At 47.6% G+C, this 13,516-nt stretch overlaps 1 protein-coding gene across 1 annotated transcript in view; it reads left to right on the forward strand.

Moving 5' to 3' along the window:
* The window catches only part of LOC104531939 (procollagen galactosyltransferase 2), a 21,887-nt gene extending 8,973 nt beyond the window's left edge, over nt 1-12,914 (forward strand). The window contains exons 5-11 of the mRNA XM_010176992.1: nt 5,333-5,452; nt 5,892-5,968; nt 7,824-7,930; nt 8,951-9,083; nt 11,221-11,348; nt 11,857-12,063; nt 12,514-12,914. Of these exons, the coding sequence (XP_010175294.1) occupies nt 5,333-5,452; nt 5,892-5,968; nt 7,824-7,930; nt 8,951-9,083; nt 11,221-11,348; nt 11,857-12,063; nt 12,514-12,790 (1,049 nt within the window). The 3' untranslated portion in view covers nt 12,791-12,914. The remainder of the gene's footprint in view (nt 1-5,332; nt 5,453-5,891; nt 5,969-7,823; nt 7,931-8,950; nt 9,084-11,220; nt 11,349-11,856; nt 12,064-12,513) is intronic.
* The last annotated feature ends 602 nt before the right edge of the window (nt 12,915-13,516 follow it).

The raw sequence follows: 13,516 nt of genomic DNA on the forward strand, positions 1-13,516 counted from the left end.
GGGTTGGGTTTTTTGAAAGCAAAATCATTGTAACATTCAGGGGGATGATGTGGAGTCTGTGGGCTGTGCTGAGAGGAAATTTCTCATGGGAAAGAGCAAGTTGGAGCTGTGGTGTGAGCAGTAAAATCTCTGCATACTTGGCATGGTATCGTTGGTACTTTGGGAGAACCAGTTGAGCACTGAGCTGCCTTGAAATCCTTGGGGCACGGCAGAGATAAAATATGTACCACTTCAACTGATATTGGGATCAGTTTCTACTGGACAGTGGGAGGATTTCAGTTAGACCTGAAATACAGGAGTCCTTTCCTCACAACCTCAATGTCCTCTTTGCCTGGAACGGCTGTTGGTGTTGGCAGAGAGCTCCACGTGTCTCAGGGAAATCACTGTCTCTGAAGTGCATGATGCTGCTGCTGGTGCTTGTGGTGAGGATGTTTAGCCCCGTTTATTTTTGGAGAGTGGATCTGGTGGGTGTTCTGTCTCCAGCATAGCCCTGGCTGACAGAGCTGTATGTAACGGTGTCAGAGCTGAAAGGAGCTCTGGGGAAGGGTACGTTTTTGGTGGCCATCTGGATTGTTCTTTGCCCTGCAGTGTTGAAAAGGTGAAAGTTTGGGGCCTTATAAAGGAAAAAGGGGCTGATGAAACCTCAGCAGCACCAGTGAAATACACTTCTGTTCAGAGCTTTGTGACTCCTTTGTTGGCTTACTGAGGTGAATGAGTAGGGAAAAGTAATTTGTGGGTCCTCTGAGTGATGTGCAGCTGGTGTTACCTGTCCTCTGTTTGTAGAAAAGGCAAAGTTAAGGCAAGAAGGGCTGTTCTTTGGAGGCAGACAAGCAGAGAGAAAGTGAAGTGATGAAGTATTAGCTTGTTGGCAGTCACTTCTGCAGAAGAGACAGGCTAAGACTGTCTTTTCTATTTCCAGACCAGCACAGTAACCATCAGCTTTCCTTTTAGTGATCTTTCTGCTTTGAAGTTCTTGACAGCACCAAAGAAGATGGTATTGTCCTTGCAGACTAAGCAGAGCTTATTAAAATTCAGCTACAAGAGGATGAGGGGCATCAAGCATGAAAGAGGAATGCCAGAGGAGAGGCAGCAGGACCTGAAGGTAGAGACCTTAGGAGGCAGAGGCGAGATGAGAACTTGCAGGGTACCTTTGGGGCCCTGACTTTCAGAGTCAGCACATCGGTTTATTGACTCCAGAGGAGAATTAAAACTAGCTTGACATGAGCCAGCAGTGTGTGACTGCAGCCTGGGAGGCCAACTGTGTCCTGGGCTGCATCAAAAGAGGGGTGGCCAGCAGGATGAGGGAGGGGATTGTCCCCTTCTACTCTGACAGAGCTGGGCTTGTTTAGCTTGGAGAAGAGAAGGCTCCAGGGAGACCTCATTGTGGCCTTTCAGTACCTGAAGGGAGCTTAGAAACAGAGAGAGTGACTTATGACATGGGCAGATAGTGACAGGACAAGGGGAAATGGTTTTAAACTAAGAGAGGGGAGATTTAGGTTCAATATTAGAAGGAAATATTTCACCCAGAGGGTGGTGAGACACTGGAATGGGTTGCCCAGAGCAGCTGTGGATGACCCATCCCTGGAGTCATTCAAGGCCAGGCTGGATGGAGCCCTGGGCAGCGTGATCTAGTGGTTGTCAACCCTGTCCACAGCAGGGGGGTTGGAACTGGATGATCTTTAAGGTCCTTTCCAACCCCAAGGAAAGGGGTTGGAAAGAAACCCCGTTCTATGATTCTATAATTAAGGTTTCAGTCTGGATAGCAAAGCAGGCTCCTTCAAATCTACCTGCCAGACTTGTTCCCTCTGCCAGCTCTCCCAGAAATGCAGCATCCAAAGAGTGTGGTAACTGCGTTGCATTAACTCCAGCTGCCTAAGAATATTTCAGGGATTCAAAGCCATCATTTTTTCCTTCTATCCTAGAACACTTTAACTTTTTCCAGGACTGACCTGTGACATGAAAGCCTTTGCTTCAGCAAAGCACATTGATCTGCTCAAAATTGTTGGCTTGTGTCCTGGGCTCAGTTTTGTCACCCAGGATAAAAGGATGACATCCAAGTTCAGAAATGTGGCAAACATATGGACTTTGAGGTAAATTTCTTTTAGGAGTAATTTCACTTACTTCTCTGAAGTCATAAATGATGCTGGGCTGGCTTTTGTGCCAAGTACTGCACTTCACACCTCAGATCAAACCATCAATTCTCAACAGTGAATCTACTGCTCGAAGCAACTGTTTTGTGGTGCACCAAAGAGACCAAAGAGACCGTCCCACTTCTGCTGAGAGGATCTGGCCTGGGTGGGATTACTGACTCAGAACAAAACTCAACTGCTGGCCTTTCATTGACAAAGGTGGACACTGTAGAGCCCCTTGCACTGACAAGCCAAAGAGATCTCCTGAGCTTCCTTCCATCCTGAGGCTCTGAAGATCTAGAGCCAGCCAGCAGGAAGGTCTGGTCATAGTGATGTAGGGGAAATTTAAGTTCCCTAAATATGGCTGTGGATTTAGGGCATGGCTGGGAATCTTGGTCACTGCCTTACAAAGGCTAATGATGATAAAAATATCTATCAGCTTTTCTGTCCCTCGTAGCAGTTGTTTATTTTCTGATAAAAGCAGAGCTGGAGAGCAAGTCCCCCTCCTGTTTTAAAGTAACTTTACCATTTTAAAGTAGCTTTTATCCCAGAAGCAACAGAAATACGGGTGTGAATCTATGCAGATTAACTGTGTTTAAGCCAGCAGAAGATGAGAAGAGAGATCAGTGAGCCAGATAAGATTAGTTGATTAGATCAGTGCCAAATCCATTAATGTCAGCAAGTAGTATTTTTTTTATTCTGCCATTTACTTAAATTGCAGCTGACAGCTGAATGTGTTTTGGCAAGTAGCATAGCCAGCAATTTGCTTGCAGAACTTAAAATGGTAGAAACACCGGGGTCATTAATGCAGACAATTCTGCTCTGCTAAAAATACCAGGGATTAGGAGGACTAATACATGAAAGAGTCAACACACCAGGTAGTGTCTGCTTTTCATTTATTTCTTAGAGGGAGGGGGATGGTTGTGCTTGTTTCATTTAAAAGAAAAAAAGAAAAAGGGCAGAAAAGCTTGTAGGTTTGCATTTTTCATAAAATCTACTTGGCCAGCTTGTATGGGTTCTAGCAGCTTTCAGATTGTGGTTAATTAATAGAGGATCCTTCCAGAGCTCATTTAAAACCAACAGAAATCTTTTCCCTTGGCTTAGAATGGTTTGGGTTGGAAGGGACCTTAAAGATCATCCAGTCCCAACCCCCCTGCCATCAGCAGGGACACCTTCCACTAGACCAGGTTGCTCAAAGCCTCATCCAGCCTGGCCTTCAACACTTCCAGGGAGGAGCAGCCACAGCTTCTCTGGCCAACCTGTTCCAGTGTCTGACCACCCTCACAGTGAAGAACTTCTTCCTAATATCTAATCTAAATCTCCCCTCTTTCAGCTTAAACCCATTTCCCCTACAGCTTCTCGGGCTGTAGCTTTGAGTGCGTTGCCTGATGTGACACTGGGCCCAGTGCTGCTGCAGTTACAGCTGACAGTGGGCAAACTCTTGGTCAGTTCAGAGAGAACAGAATTTGGATGATCCAACGTTGCTGGGATGTTCCTAGTGAACAAGCTCAGCACTGAGTGGGTCTCTCCCTTGCAAAGGCAGCTGCTCTTTGTTTTGCACCTTCAGATTCAGCTCCTTGAACAAGCAGTTGCAGAAGCTTTTGAGTAGAAGGATGTTATTTTATCACCTCGTTTTGAAAGCATCTTTTCTCCTTGCTTGTGTCTCTGTCTAGGATTTTCTTCTAAGCTTCAGGGCACTGTAAAAACTAGTCCTGGAGAGGAAAGGACTATGTTTGGTCGTAGACTAGGCACTTCCAAGATGGTTATCCCATATATTCTTCAAAGTCCTTTGCCAACACAGGTGAAATGTTTTTATTTTCTAGCCAAAGCAAGCAGAAGCAGGAAGATGCTTGAGTGCAAAACCCAGAGTGAATCCTTGCTGGGCTGGTAACAGAGCCTGCAGCTATAGCCACTGTATAACCCAGCTTCATCCATGTGATCCCAAGGGAACTGAACTGCCTGCTCCCACATTTGGCCAACCGTGTGCTGTTGCAGCTGCCAAACATAGACTGGTTTGGGTGGGAAGGGACCTTTCAAGGCCATCCAGTCCAACCAACCCCCTGCAGTGAGCAGGGACATCTTCAACCAGATCAGGTTGCTCAGAGCCCCGTCCAACCTGATCTTGAATGTTTCCAGGGATGGAGCTTCTACCACCTCTCTGGGCAACTGGGCCAGGGTCTCACCAACCTCATTGTAAAAAAATTCTTCTTTATATCCAGTCTGAATCTCCCCTCTTGTAGTTTAAAACCATCACTCTGTTCTGTTGCTACAGGACCTGGTGAAAAGTCTGTCCCCATCTTTCTTACAGGTCTCCTTTAAGCACTGAAAGGTGCAATAAGGTTTCCCCAGAGCCTTCTCTTCTCCAGGCTGGACAACCCCAGCTCTCACAGCAGAGCTGTTCCATCCCTCTGATCAGACTTAGCTCCTCCACCCTCGAAGAGTCACTCCATATTTATTGTGGTCTGACAGAGAAGCCTGGCAAAGCTCAGACAAAAGCTTCCATCATCCCTAGCCAGGCTGGGTTTGTTTGAATTTGTCCCTCTCTCATCTCCCTGCTCTGACAGACCTGCACCCCTCCTTGCCCGGAGGCTCCCAGGATGGCTGCTGTCCCTCCTTCCACACAGCTCCAACTGGGAACCCGTTTGGCTCCTGTGCCAGCCCTTGCATCTCCTGAGGCTGGCTTACTGGGAGGGGGAAAACCCGTTCCTGCTCTTGGCTGGGGGTCTGTGAAGGAGTTTTATCAGGTGAGGTGGCAGGTCTGAGCAGTGCAGGTGGGTTTTTGGGGGTGGGGGTTTCTGTGGTGCTCCCGTCATCCTGCTGCGTGTATCAGACACTGCTTTTGCTAAAGGCCTGTTCTGCCCTCTGCTGCGGGATTGTTTTCATAGTCTGAAGGCGAAGGCCAGAAAAAACCCTTTCTCTGATCTAAGAGCAGGATTCCCTGTCTCTGCTAGGAGAAAACTGCCCTTAAAAATACCTGCTGTTAGGGAGCAAATAGAAAATGGTTTCATAGGAGAGGCCACTTGCCACCAGCCAAATAAACCAGAGAATGGCACTGTGATATTTCTGAATATATTTGCTTATGAAGCAGAACGTCCTGGGACTGAGGTGCTGGCATGAGTTTGTTGTGACTCTGTAGCAACAGAGCAGCAAAATCCGCTGGTAAAAGTCCTAATCTCTAATTTCTGTTTTTCTCTGATCCCCAGGAATACAGATGTTCATCTGCAACCGTGAACACTACGGTTTCCTCCCCATGCCCCTGAAATCACACCAGACGCTGCAAGAAGAAAGCGAGAACTTTGTGCACACGCTGATCGAGGCTATGAGTAAGTTACTGTGCCCTGCCATGATGGACCCCCCAGGCTCTAAAGTCTGTGGAGCTCCCCTGCCAGCAGCCCAGCTCTCTTCCCCTTGAGTGTCTGCATCCTGATCTGGCTGCTCTCATACTGTATTGATACACATTTTTCAATTTTCCACCACTTTTCTGCCTAGGGATGTGATCACTTCACAGTCAGGTCAACCCCATTCACACAACTCCTTAACTTCCTCATATCAAATGCAAAAATGCATCTTGAATGTGGAAAGGATGCTGCAGAACCTTGTTTTTTGTCACAAGCTCTGTCTGGCAGATGGCTTCTGGCTTCTGCTTTGCAACGTGGACACTTTCTTCTCCACCCAGTCCTATGCTCACTTTGTCTCCCAGGGATGCAAACATGTGCAGCATGTACGTGAAGGTGATGTTTGGGATCTCTCCTCTCTTTTCAGTTGATCGTCCTCCCGTTGAACCCTCTCAGTATGTTTCTGTTCCTCTGAAGAACCCTGACAAGATGGGATTTGATGAAGTAAGGAACCTATTTTGTTGCCATTGTCTTGCCTTTTCTTTTCTTCCTATTTATCACCTAGAGGACCTGGGTTCTCCCTGAAGCTGAGCTTCCAGCCATTCCCCTTGGAGTATATAATCTTTTCACATATTTAGCTCTTTTCCAGTCACTTATCTTTTGAACTTAAAGTTTTTGCAAGGAGAAAACAGCCATCCTTATTTGGGGAGAACTGCTGAGCTTAGGGAAGCAGGAAAAGGGCTCCGGGAACATTCTTTCCCTCTGGCATTTGCTGTGGGGAAATGAGGCCAGCCAGGTCTGCAGGCACTACGAGAGCCTCTGATTAGAAGTGTGTGTTAGTGCCCAGGAAATCTTTGGGCTTCCTGTCTTGATGGTGTGGGAGGAGATGGTAGAAGTGAGGCTGAAAACCAGGTTATTTAACTCACTGGTTCTTGTACTGTTTCCTCTATGTCCGACCCTGCAGAGCAGCTTGGCAGCCCTTCCATTCTGCAACAAAAACTGGTCTTTTGGGAAACTTCTGCTTTCCCGTGACAGAAGGGAATGATTTCTCTCACCTGAGAGAGACACTGGAGAGGCTGGAGCAGCTGAGGGAGCCAGGCTCATGGCTGGGTTCCAGCCCAAGCTGGGTACCTCCAGGAGTGATGAAAACCATGCATGCTGTCTCCTTCCTGGGGCAGCTCTCCCCTTGCCCTGCTTCATCACTGCATTTTTCTGCTATGGCCTTAAGTTAAAGTGAACTAGAAAGATGTTTGCTGACACTGGTAGTGCCCCAAGACTCTGCAGACATTCCTCTCCTGATTCAGCCTCACGTTGTGGGGGGAGAAGGCTGGAGGGGGATCTGCTGTGCTTTAATTATCCAATGTCTTGTTATTCACAGAGCCAGCAGCCCCTGTGTGTGCAGCTGCCAGGGTGGCAGTGGCACCATGACTGGGGGAGTTGGGGTGATCAGGGGAGCCTTTGTTCTCGTGGTGTATTCTGCTACATCTGTTTATGTGGCTCGTAAAGTCTGATCCTGATTTGGCCGTGTGTGTTTGAGCATCTGTGTTTAGGACACAGCTGGTGTAAGGCTTTTTTCCATGTTGTCCTTTGTGGCTGCACTTTATTTATCCAATTTATTATTTTTGCATTTGTACTGACCTGGAATTTGATCCACTTCTTAGTGGGATGAGGTTTTGCTCCACAGACTACAAAGCTACACTTGTACTTGTCTGCCTGGGACTGAAAAATATCCCTGACCTGCTGGAGTTTACCTGCAAATGAGGGCATCAGTCCTCTGTCTCCTCAAGGCTTGGACTGAGCCCTGCCCAGACGTCTCTGCTCCCAGTCTTGGCTCTCTGCTGGGCTTTCTGCTCTGGGAGGGATAGCAGTGGATTTTCAGTGCCCAAAGTAATTACAAAACTTTTCTCTTTGCTGTGTCCTTGTATTTGGATGGTGGCCCCGCTGATAATCCTAAATACAGGCAGTGAAAGCATGTGGGTCAGTGTTCCTCTGGGACTGGAGCTGAAGATGGCCATTTAACTCTGTGTTTAATATAAATCAAAACATCCTATGTCTTTGGAAATTATAGACTTGGCTGTAACTGGTCTCCTCTCACCTTTATTCATCCTTGGAAGAGCAACTTTCCCTGTGACATAAACTATCCATGACAAGTAGCTGTTAGACAAAGAACAAGCCTCTAACCTTTCAACTCAAAACCAACCCCAATTTTTTGGTCAAGTTCTAAGCTGGAATAAAAACACACCTGGTATTTTAATAAAGATCTGCTTTTCCAGTGAGGCTACTGGAGAAGGGTGGATCAGGACTCCCTTTTCTTCCTCACTCCTAAGCTGGCAAGCTGACGTCTTTCTCTTCTACCCAGATTTTCATGATCAATCTGAAGCGTCGGAAAGACAGGCGGGATCGGATGCTGCGGACTCTCTATGAGCAGGAGATTGCAGTCAAGATAGTGGAGGCTGTGGATGGAAAGTGAGTTTTGGTTGGGGTTGCTGGTGTTTGCAAAGAGTGGGTTGGGCATCACTGCTTAACACCATCTCCTTGGATGCCCTGACCTCCCTTCTGGTGGGGAAGGGTGGGCTGAGGGAGGTCAATACCACTTTTATTGACACAACAGTCGTTTTGGGGCAGTTTTACTCTGTTTCTTTCTTCTTTTGCAATTAGTCATAGAATCATAGAATGTTTAGGATTGGAAGGGACCTTAAAGCTCATCCAGTTCCAACCCCTCTGCCATCAGCAGGGACACCTTCCACTAGACCAGGTTGCTCAAAGCCTCATCCAGCCTGGCCTTCAACACTTCCAGGGAGGAGCAGCCACAGCTTCTCTGGGCAACTTGGGCCAGTGTCTCACCACCCTCACAGTGAAAAACTTCTTCCTAGTCAGTCTCCATGAGAGAATTGGGGCAGTGTGGTCCAGACTAAGATCAAAATCAGGTTAAAATCATAGTGATTTATGTGACCTATAACACTTGTACACAGTTAAAAGGAGTCAGCAGTGAAAGTGTTGGAGAGCAATTATATCCTGGGAAGATCATCCATCCTAGTGCTACAAAGCTGTTGTGCTACAGTGGTAACCCTGACACAGCCCTTTCCAAGCTTACTCTAAGGTGTATTAAGACCTTTTTATAGTGAGAAATCAAGGCAGAAATTTTTGGTCTGGGAGTTGCAAAAAGACCTCAAGATGATGAGAACCCACATGCCACCTGGTGGTCTTTGACACCTGGGTACCCATCAAGCCCTCTTTAAAAAAATCCTCTAAGCCAAGCACCTGACAAGTTGATGGTCCCACAGGAAGTTGGCAGAGTTAAGGGTAATGAAAAGCTTTATAAAATGTAAATCAATAAGTTAATTTTTCTCCAGGTTTTTTAGCAAACCAGGAATTTCTCGATATACAGCTTTTCTCTGAACATCAGCAGCATTTCCCGTATCGCCGCTGTGTCTGACTTGAATTTACTTTCCTTTAAAATGTTGATAGATATTCTCTTTTTCTCAGAGCCCTGAACACCAGTCAGCTCAAAGCTCTCAGCATCGACATGCTCCCAGGTTATCGGGACCCCTACTCCTCCAGACCACTAACCAGAGGAGAGATCGGCTGCTTCCTTAGTCACTATTACATCTGGAAGGAGGTAAGGTGTTTGCAGGTGACCTCGGGGTGCCTGCAGGAAGGTGCTGAGCACAAGATATTGAACTCCCACAGCTCTGGATGCACTAACTTAATATAGATACTTCACAACATAAATCTACAAACACATTAAGTTAAGTAAAAGAAAAACAACTCGATTTTCTAAGAGATTTTCTAAGTTACCCAGGGAAGGTTCGGATCTCACCCCGTAGGTGTCCCTGTGAGGGGGAAGAGAGGCTCAGCCCATTGACTGGTCCCAGAAGTCATCAGTGATTCGTGATGGTATCTTCCCAACTTGTCTGTGGTGGCATCTTCCCTAACATCCCTCCTGTCTTAGGCCATTTTTATACTATTTTCTTACTTTCAGGTAGAGATCGAGTGACTCTAGTCATACATACCTCTGTTGTAATTGGTGTAAAATTTCCTTGCTTTGCTTTTTTAAAGGTCTAGAGCAGAGGAAATTCAGAGCACATGCTCAGTGAGGGGTGGTCACACCTTAGAGATGGGTAGTTTTTGGGATGGAGGTGTAGTTTAGCATTATAATGACGTTATAATGAGAAACTGCTGGCTCAGGGCAGCAGCCATGGGGCTTATCAGTTCCACAGCACCATCGAGTTCCCCTCTGCTGTGCACAGAGCCTGGCCGTGGTGTCTTCACTCCACCCTCCTGTTTCTCTTGGAGTCAGCAACTCTAAGGTCACAGGCTGTACCTAGGGAACTACCATGGAATAGACTTCTCACACACCAAATACACTCCACCCTGAAAGCTTCTTTCATGCTGAACCTTCTCTGAGATGTATGTGTGGAGAGATTTCTGAGTCACCTCCAGTAATAATTCCACACCAGCCCTAGGGCAGAGCATCAAATACAATCACAGAGCCACACAATGGGTTGGGTTGGAAGGGACCTCGATGCAGGTTTCTGGAAGAGTAGGATGGAACTGTTCTCCTTGGTTTGTCTGGGATCACGCACAGGGCTTTTCTTGAACGAGCTGTTCAACTTTCTCATCTCTGTTTTCCATTTTGCCAACAGCTCTGAGTGGTTTCTATCAGAATATTTTCATGACTGTTTTGGCAAAGCATCCTGTAGCCTGCTTGGAGCAAGTTTGCTGTAGAGAAAGGATTTGAAGAACAAATAGTGTTAAAAAAACCTCCTGGTTTTTCCCCCTGGTTCTGCATCTGTGCTGAAGCAAGTTCCAGTGACTCTGCTGGTTGGCTTTTTCAAGTTGATGTATCATAAATATTCTTAACAGTAGAGACCTCTGTTACCTGAGCCTAAGAGATCTTGTTGGGTGGTAAAAGCTAGAGCTTCTATCTGTCCCCGGTCACCTGGGGAGTGACACTTGAGTAATCTGGGCTATGCTGGTCAGTGATGTTGGAGTTACACAGCCCAACATCAACAGGAGGGAGTATTTTGGGTAAGGTGTGGTAGTGCCAGAGACTTGGTACTAAAAGGAGACTGGGAAATGGCAGTGGTTGCCCAAATATGACAGAGGGTTGCACCTCCTGGTGCAGGGTGTTGTACAGATGCATGAGGAGACAGCCCTCTGCCCTCAGAGGTGTTGGTTGCAGGGCAGGGCATTGATGAGAAGAGCCTAGAGCCAGCAGGAGTGACCTCCTGAGCAGCCCAGCTCTGCTGTTGGGCTTGAGACTTCTAAATCACCAACGGTGAGATGATAAGGTGGGAACCTACATGAAGGGTGCCTTTGCAAGTGTGTTCCAGTCATCAGAGCTGGACTCTGGATACACTGGTTTGTCCTCCTTCCCAGGTTCCAGCAACACTTTCTTCCAACCAAGAGGTTTTTCAGAACAGTAGTTTTGGCATCAAAGGCTGCTGCACGTTCCTCTGAGGAAATGGTTGCTCTGGTCATGGTAGATGGGACCTCACAGGGTCTAGATGGTGCGACACCAGATGGAGGGTTTTTTAGGTTGCAGATGCTCAGCCACAGGGTATTTTCAGAACTGTTCTCACTGGCTCTTGCATTCTCTCCCACCCGAACTGTGAATCTGGAAGTGGTTCTCCAGCCTCCCGACCTACATGCTCTAGAAGGCAGTGCCAGGTCAGGATGACCCTGACAATTTCAGAGTGTGGGGAGTAGCCCATGTGGGCCACTGTGATCACTTCTGAACCCTCTTGTTTCAGGTGGTGAACAGAGAACTGGAGAAGACACTTGTTATTGAGGACGATGTGCGCTTTGAACACCAGTTTAAAAGGAAGCTCATGAAGCTGATGGATGACATTGACCAAGCCCAGCTAGACTGGGAGCTTATGTAAGTAACTGGCCCTCAGCCATCTCAGAGCTCCTGGGCATGCAGGGGAGGTCAGCAGCACCTGCTGTGTCATGATAGAGGTGCAGGTTAGTTCTGGGGTGCAGGGGAAGGTGGCACAGACTTCTTGGTGGCTCTTCCCATCAGGACAGATCTGCCTCCTCGGTGCTGGAATGCCCATCAGGTACCATGGCTGCCCTTGGTGGGCAGCACTGGTTGATATCAGTAGTGTCTACAGATGCTGCTGTGACAGAGGAACTGACACAGCTCAATCCTGAGGTTTGAACCGTGTCATCTTAGCTCCCTTATGAAGTCTTTCACAGCTGTGCCCCACACTGGGTTAAGACTTGGATGTCTGGGAGTGGTGCAGGATAGAAATCTATGAGCTTGGTCAGGGATTACTTCTTGGATTGACCCTTTGCCCTTCCCTGGTTGACACCAACAGCCTTGAGGTCCTAATTGCTGCAGACTGACTTTGATTGCAATTTCCATGGTCTTTTCACCCTTTAAGCTACATCGGCCGGAAAAGGATGCAGGTGCAGGAGCCTGAGAAAGCAGTTCCCAATGTCATGAACCTGGTGGAAGCTGATTACTCCTACTGGACCCTGGGGTACGCAATCTCTTATCAAGGGGCTCAGAAGCTCATCGGAGCTGAGCCTTTCAGCAAGATGCTGCCCGTCGATGAATTCCTGCCGGTCATGTACAACAAGCACCCTGTGTGAGTAGGATGCCTTTGGTGCTCGGGTTGACGTGAGCTGGGTCTTGCTGATTGACCTTAAGCCAGATCATGTAGGTGTGTCCCACTTCTGTAGCCTGGCTGGTGACGGACAGGGCTGCTCTTCCTGCTTTTTGGTTGTCTGCAGCAGAGCTCCTGACACAGGTCGAAGGAGGTGATGGGTCTGCTGTGGAAGGGTTGTTGTCCCTACCTGGTGCAGGGATTGTGGGCTGGTCCTGAGATGCTTGGCTGTCTCTCTGTAATCAAAACCTGGTTTGTAGAGGTTGAGTGTGGTTGTGAGGTGCATGGTTCTGGCTGTAGAGTCAGAGTCCACCCCAGGAACTACATCCACTCCCTGGGACCTGTTTGCTCAGCACACTGGGTTGTGTCTCGCCGTGACTGATGATGTTCATCAGTTCACTCTGTTACTGATCATTTTTCTCTCCTCTTTAGAGCGAAGTACATGGAGTACTATGAGTCCAGAGACTTGAAAGCCTTTTCAGCAGAGCCCCTGCTTGTTTACCCCACTCACTACACAGGGCAGCCAGGCTACCTCAGCGACACAGAGACCTCTACCATCTGGGACAACGAGACTGTGTCAACTGACTGGGACAGAACACACTCCTGGAAATCCCGGCAGCAGGGCAAGATCCATAGCGATGCTCAGAACAAAGATGCCCTCCCTTCCCAGTCATCCCTCAACGCACCGTCCTCCAGGGATGAACTATGACTTACCCTCTTCCTCCGGGACTCTGCTGACAGCTGAACCTGCCTCACACTTTAGCTTTTCACCCTTGAAAGTTGTAGAGCAGCTCTTCATATGGTCTCCTTCCCACTACTTCGAACAGCAAAGCACAGTGGCTGGACTAACCAAGCTGCTTCGCTTAAGACTGGGTGGGAGATGAAGGAGGAGAAAGAACAAGTGTTCCAGACTGGCATAAAAAAAAAAAGGCAGAGATCTGAACAAAAGCCCTCACAAGCTTTTGAAAACAAACAAACAAACAAAAAACCAACCTTGAATGACGTCTTTCTACAGTTCCTGGTGTAGAATACTGTATTTATAAAGATTAATATATAGAGGTGTACAAGTGTTAATACCTTTCTGGGTAGCTGTAACTGGGCTGCTGTGTCACTGCTACTCCTTGTAGGTTTGTAGGCTTTTTATAACCCCCTTTGCTGTGAGAACAACCGCGGGCAGGTGTTTGGGTTATTTGGTTTTGTTTTTCAAAGGGATCTCTTGTCAGAATCAAGGTGGTTTCCAAAGACGTTGGGTGCACTGGAGCAGCGCTCCTCTGTAACGTCTTCTCCCTCATCACACTGCTACAGAAAACTCTTGCTGGCTTCCCCTCCCTGAATTTCAAAAGTTAACCAGAACCCATCTCAACAGGCCTCCCAATCCAGAACTGATGCCTTGGCATGTCTGAAATGAGATTGGATGTGAGGAAGAATTTCTTTG

Source organism: Antrostomus carolinensis, unplaced genomic scaffold, assembly GCF_000700745.2.
Source record: "Antrostomus carolinensis isolate BGI_N321 unplaced genomic scaffold, ASM70074v2 scaffold23741, whole genome shotgun sequence".
In the NCBI taxonomy this organism is placed as follows: domain Eukaryota; kingdom Metazoa; phylum Chordata; class Aves; order Caprimulgiformes; family Caprimulgidae; genus Antrostomus; species Antrostomus carolinensis.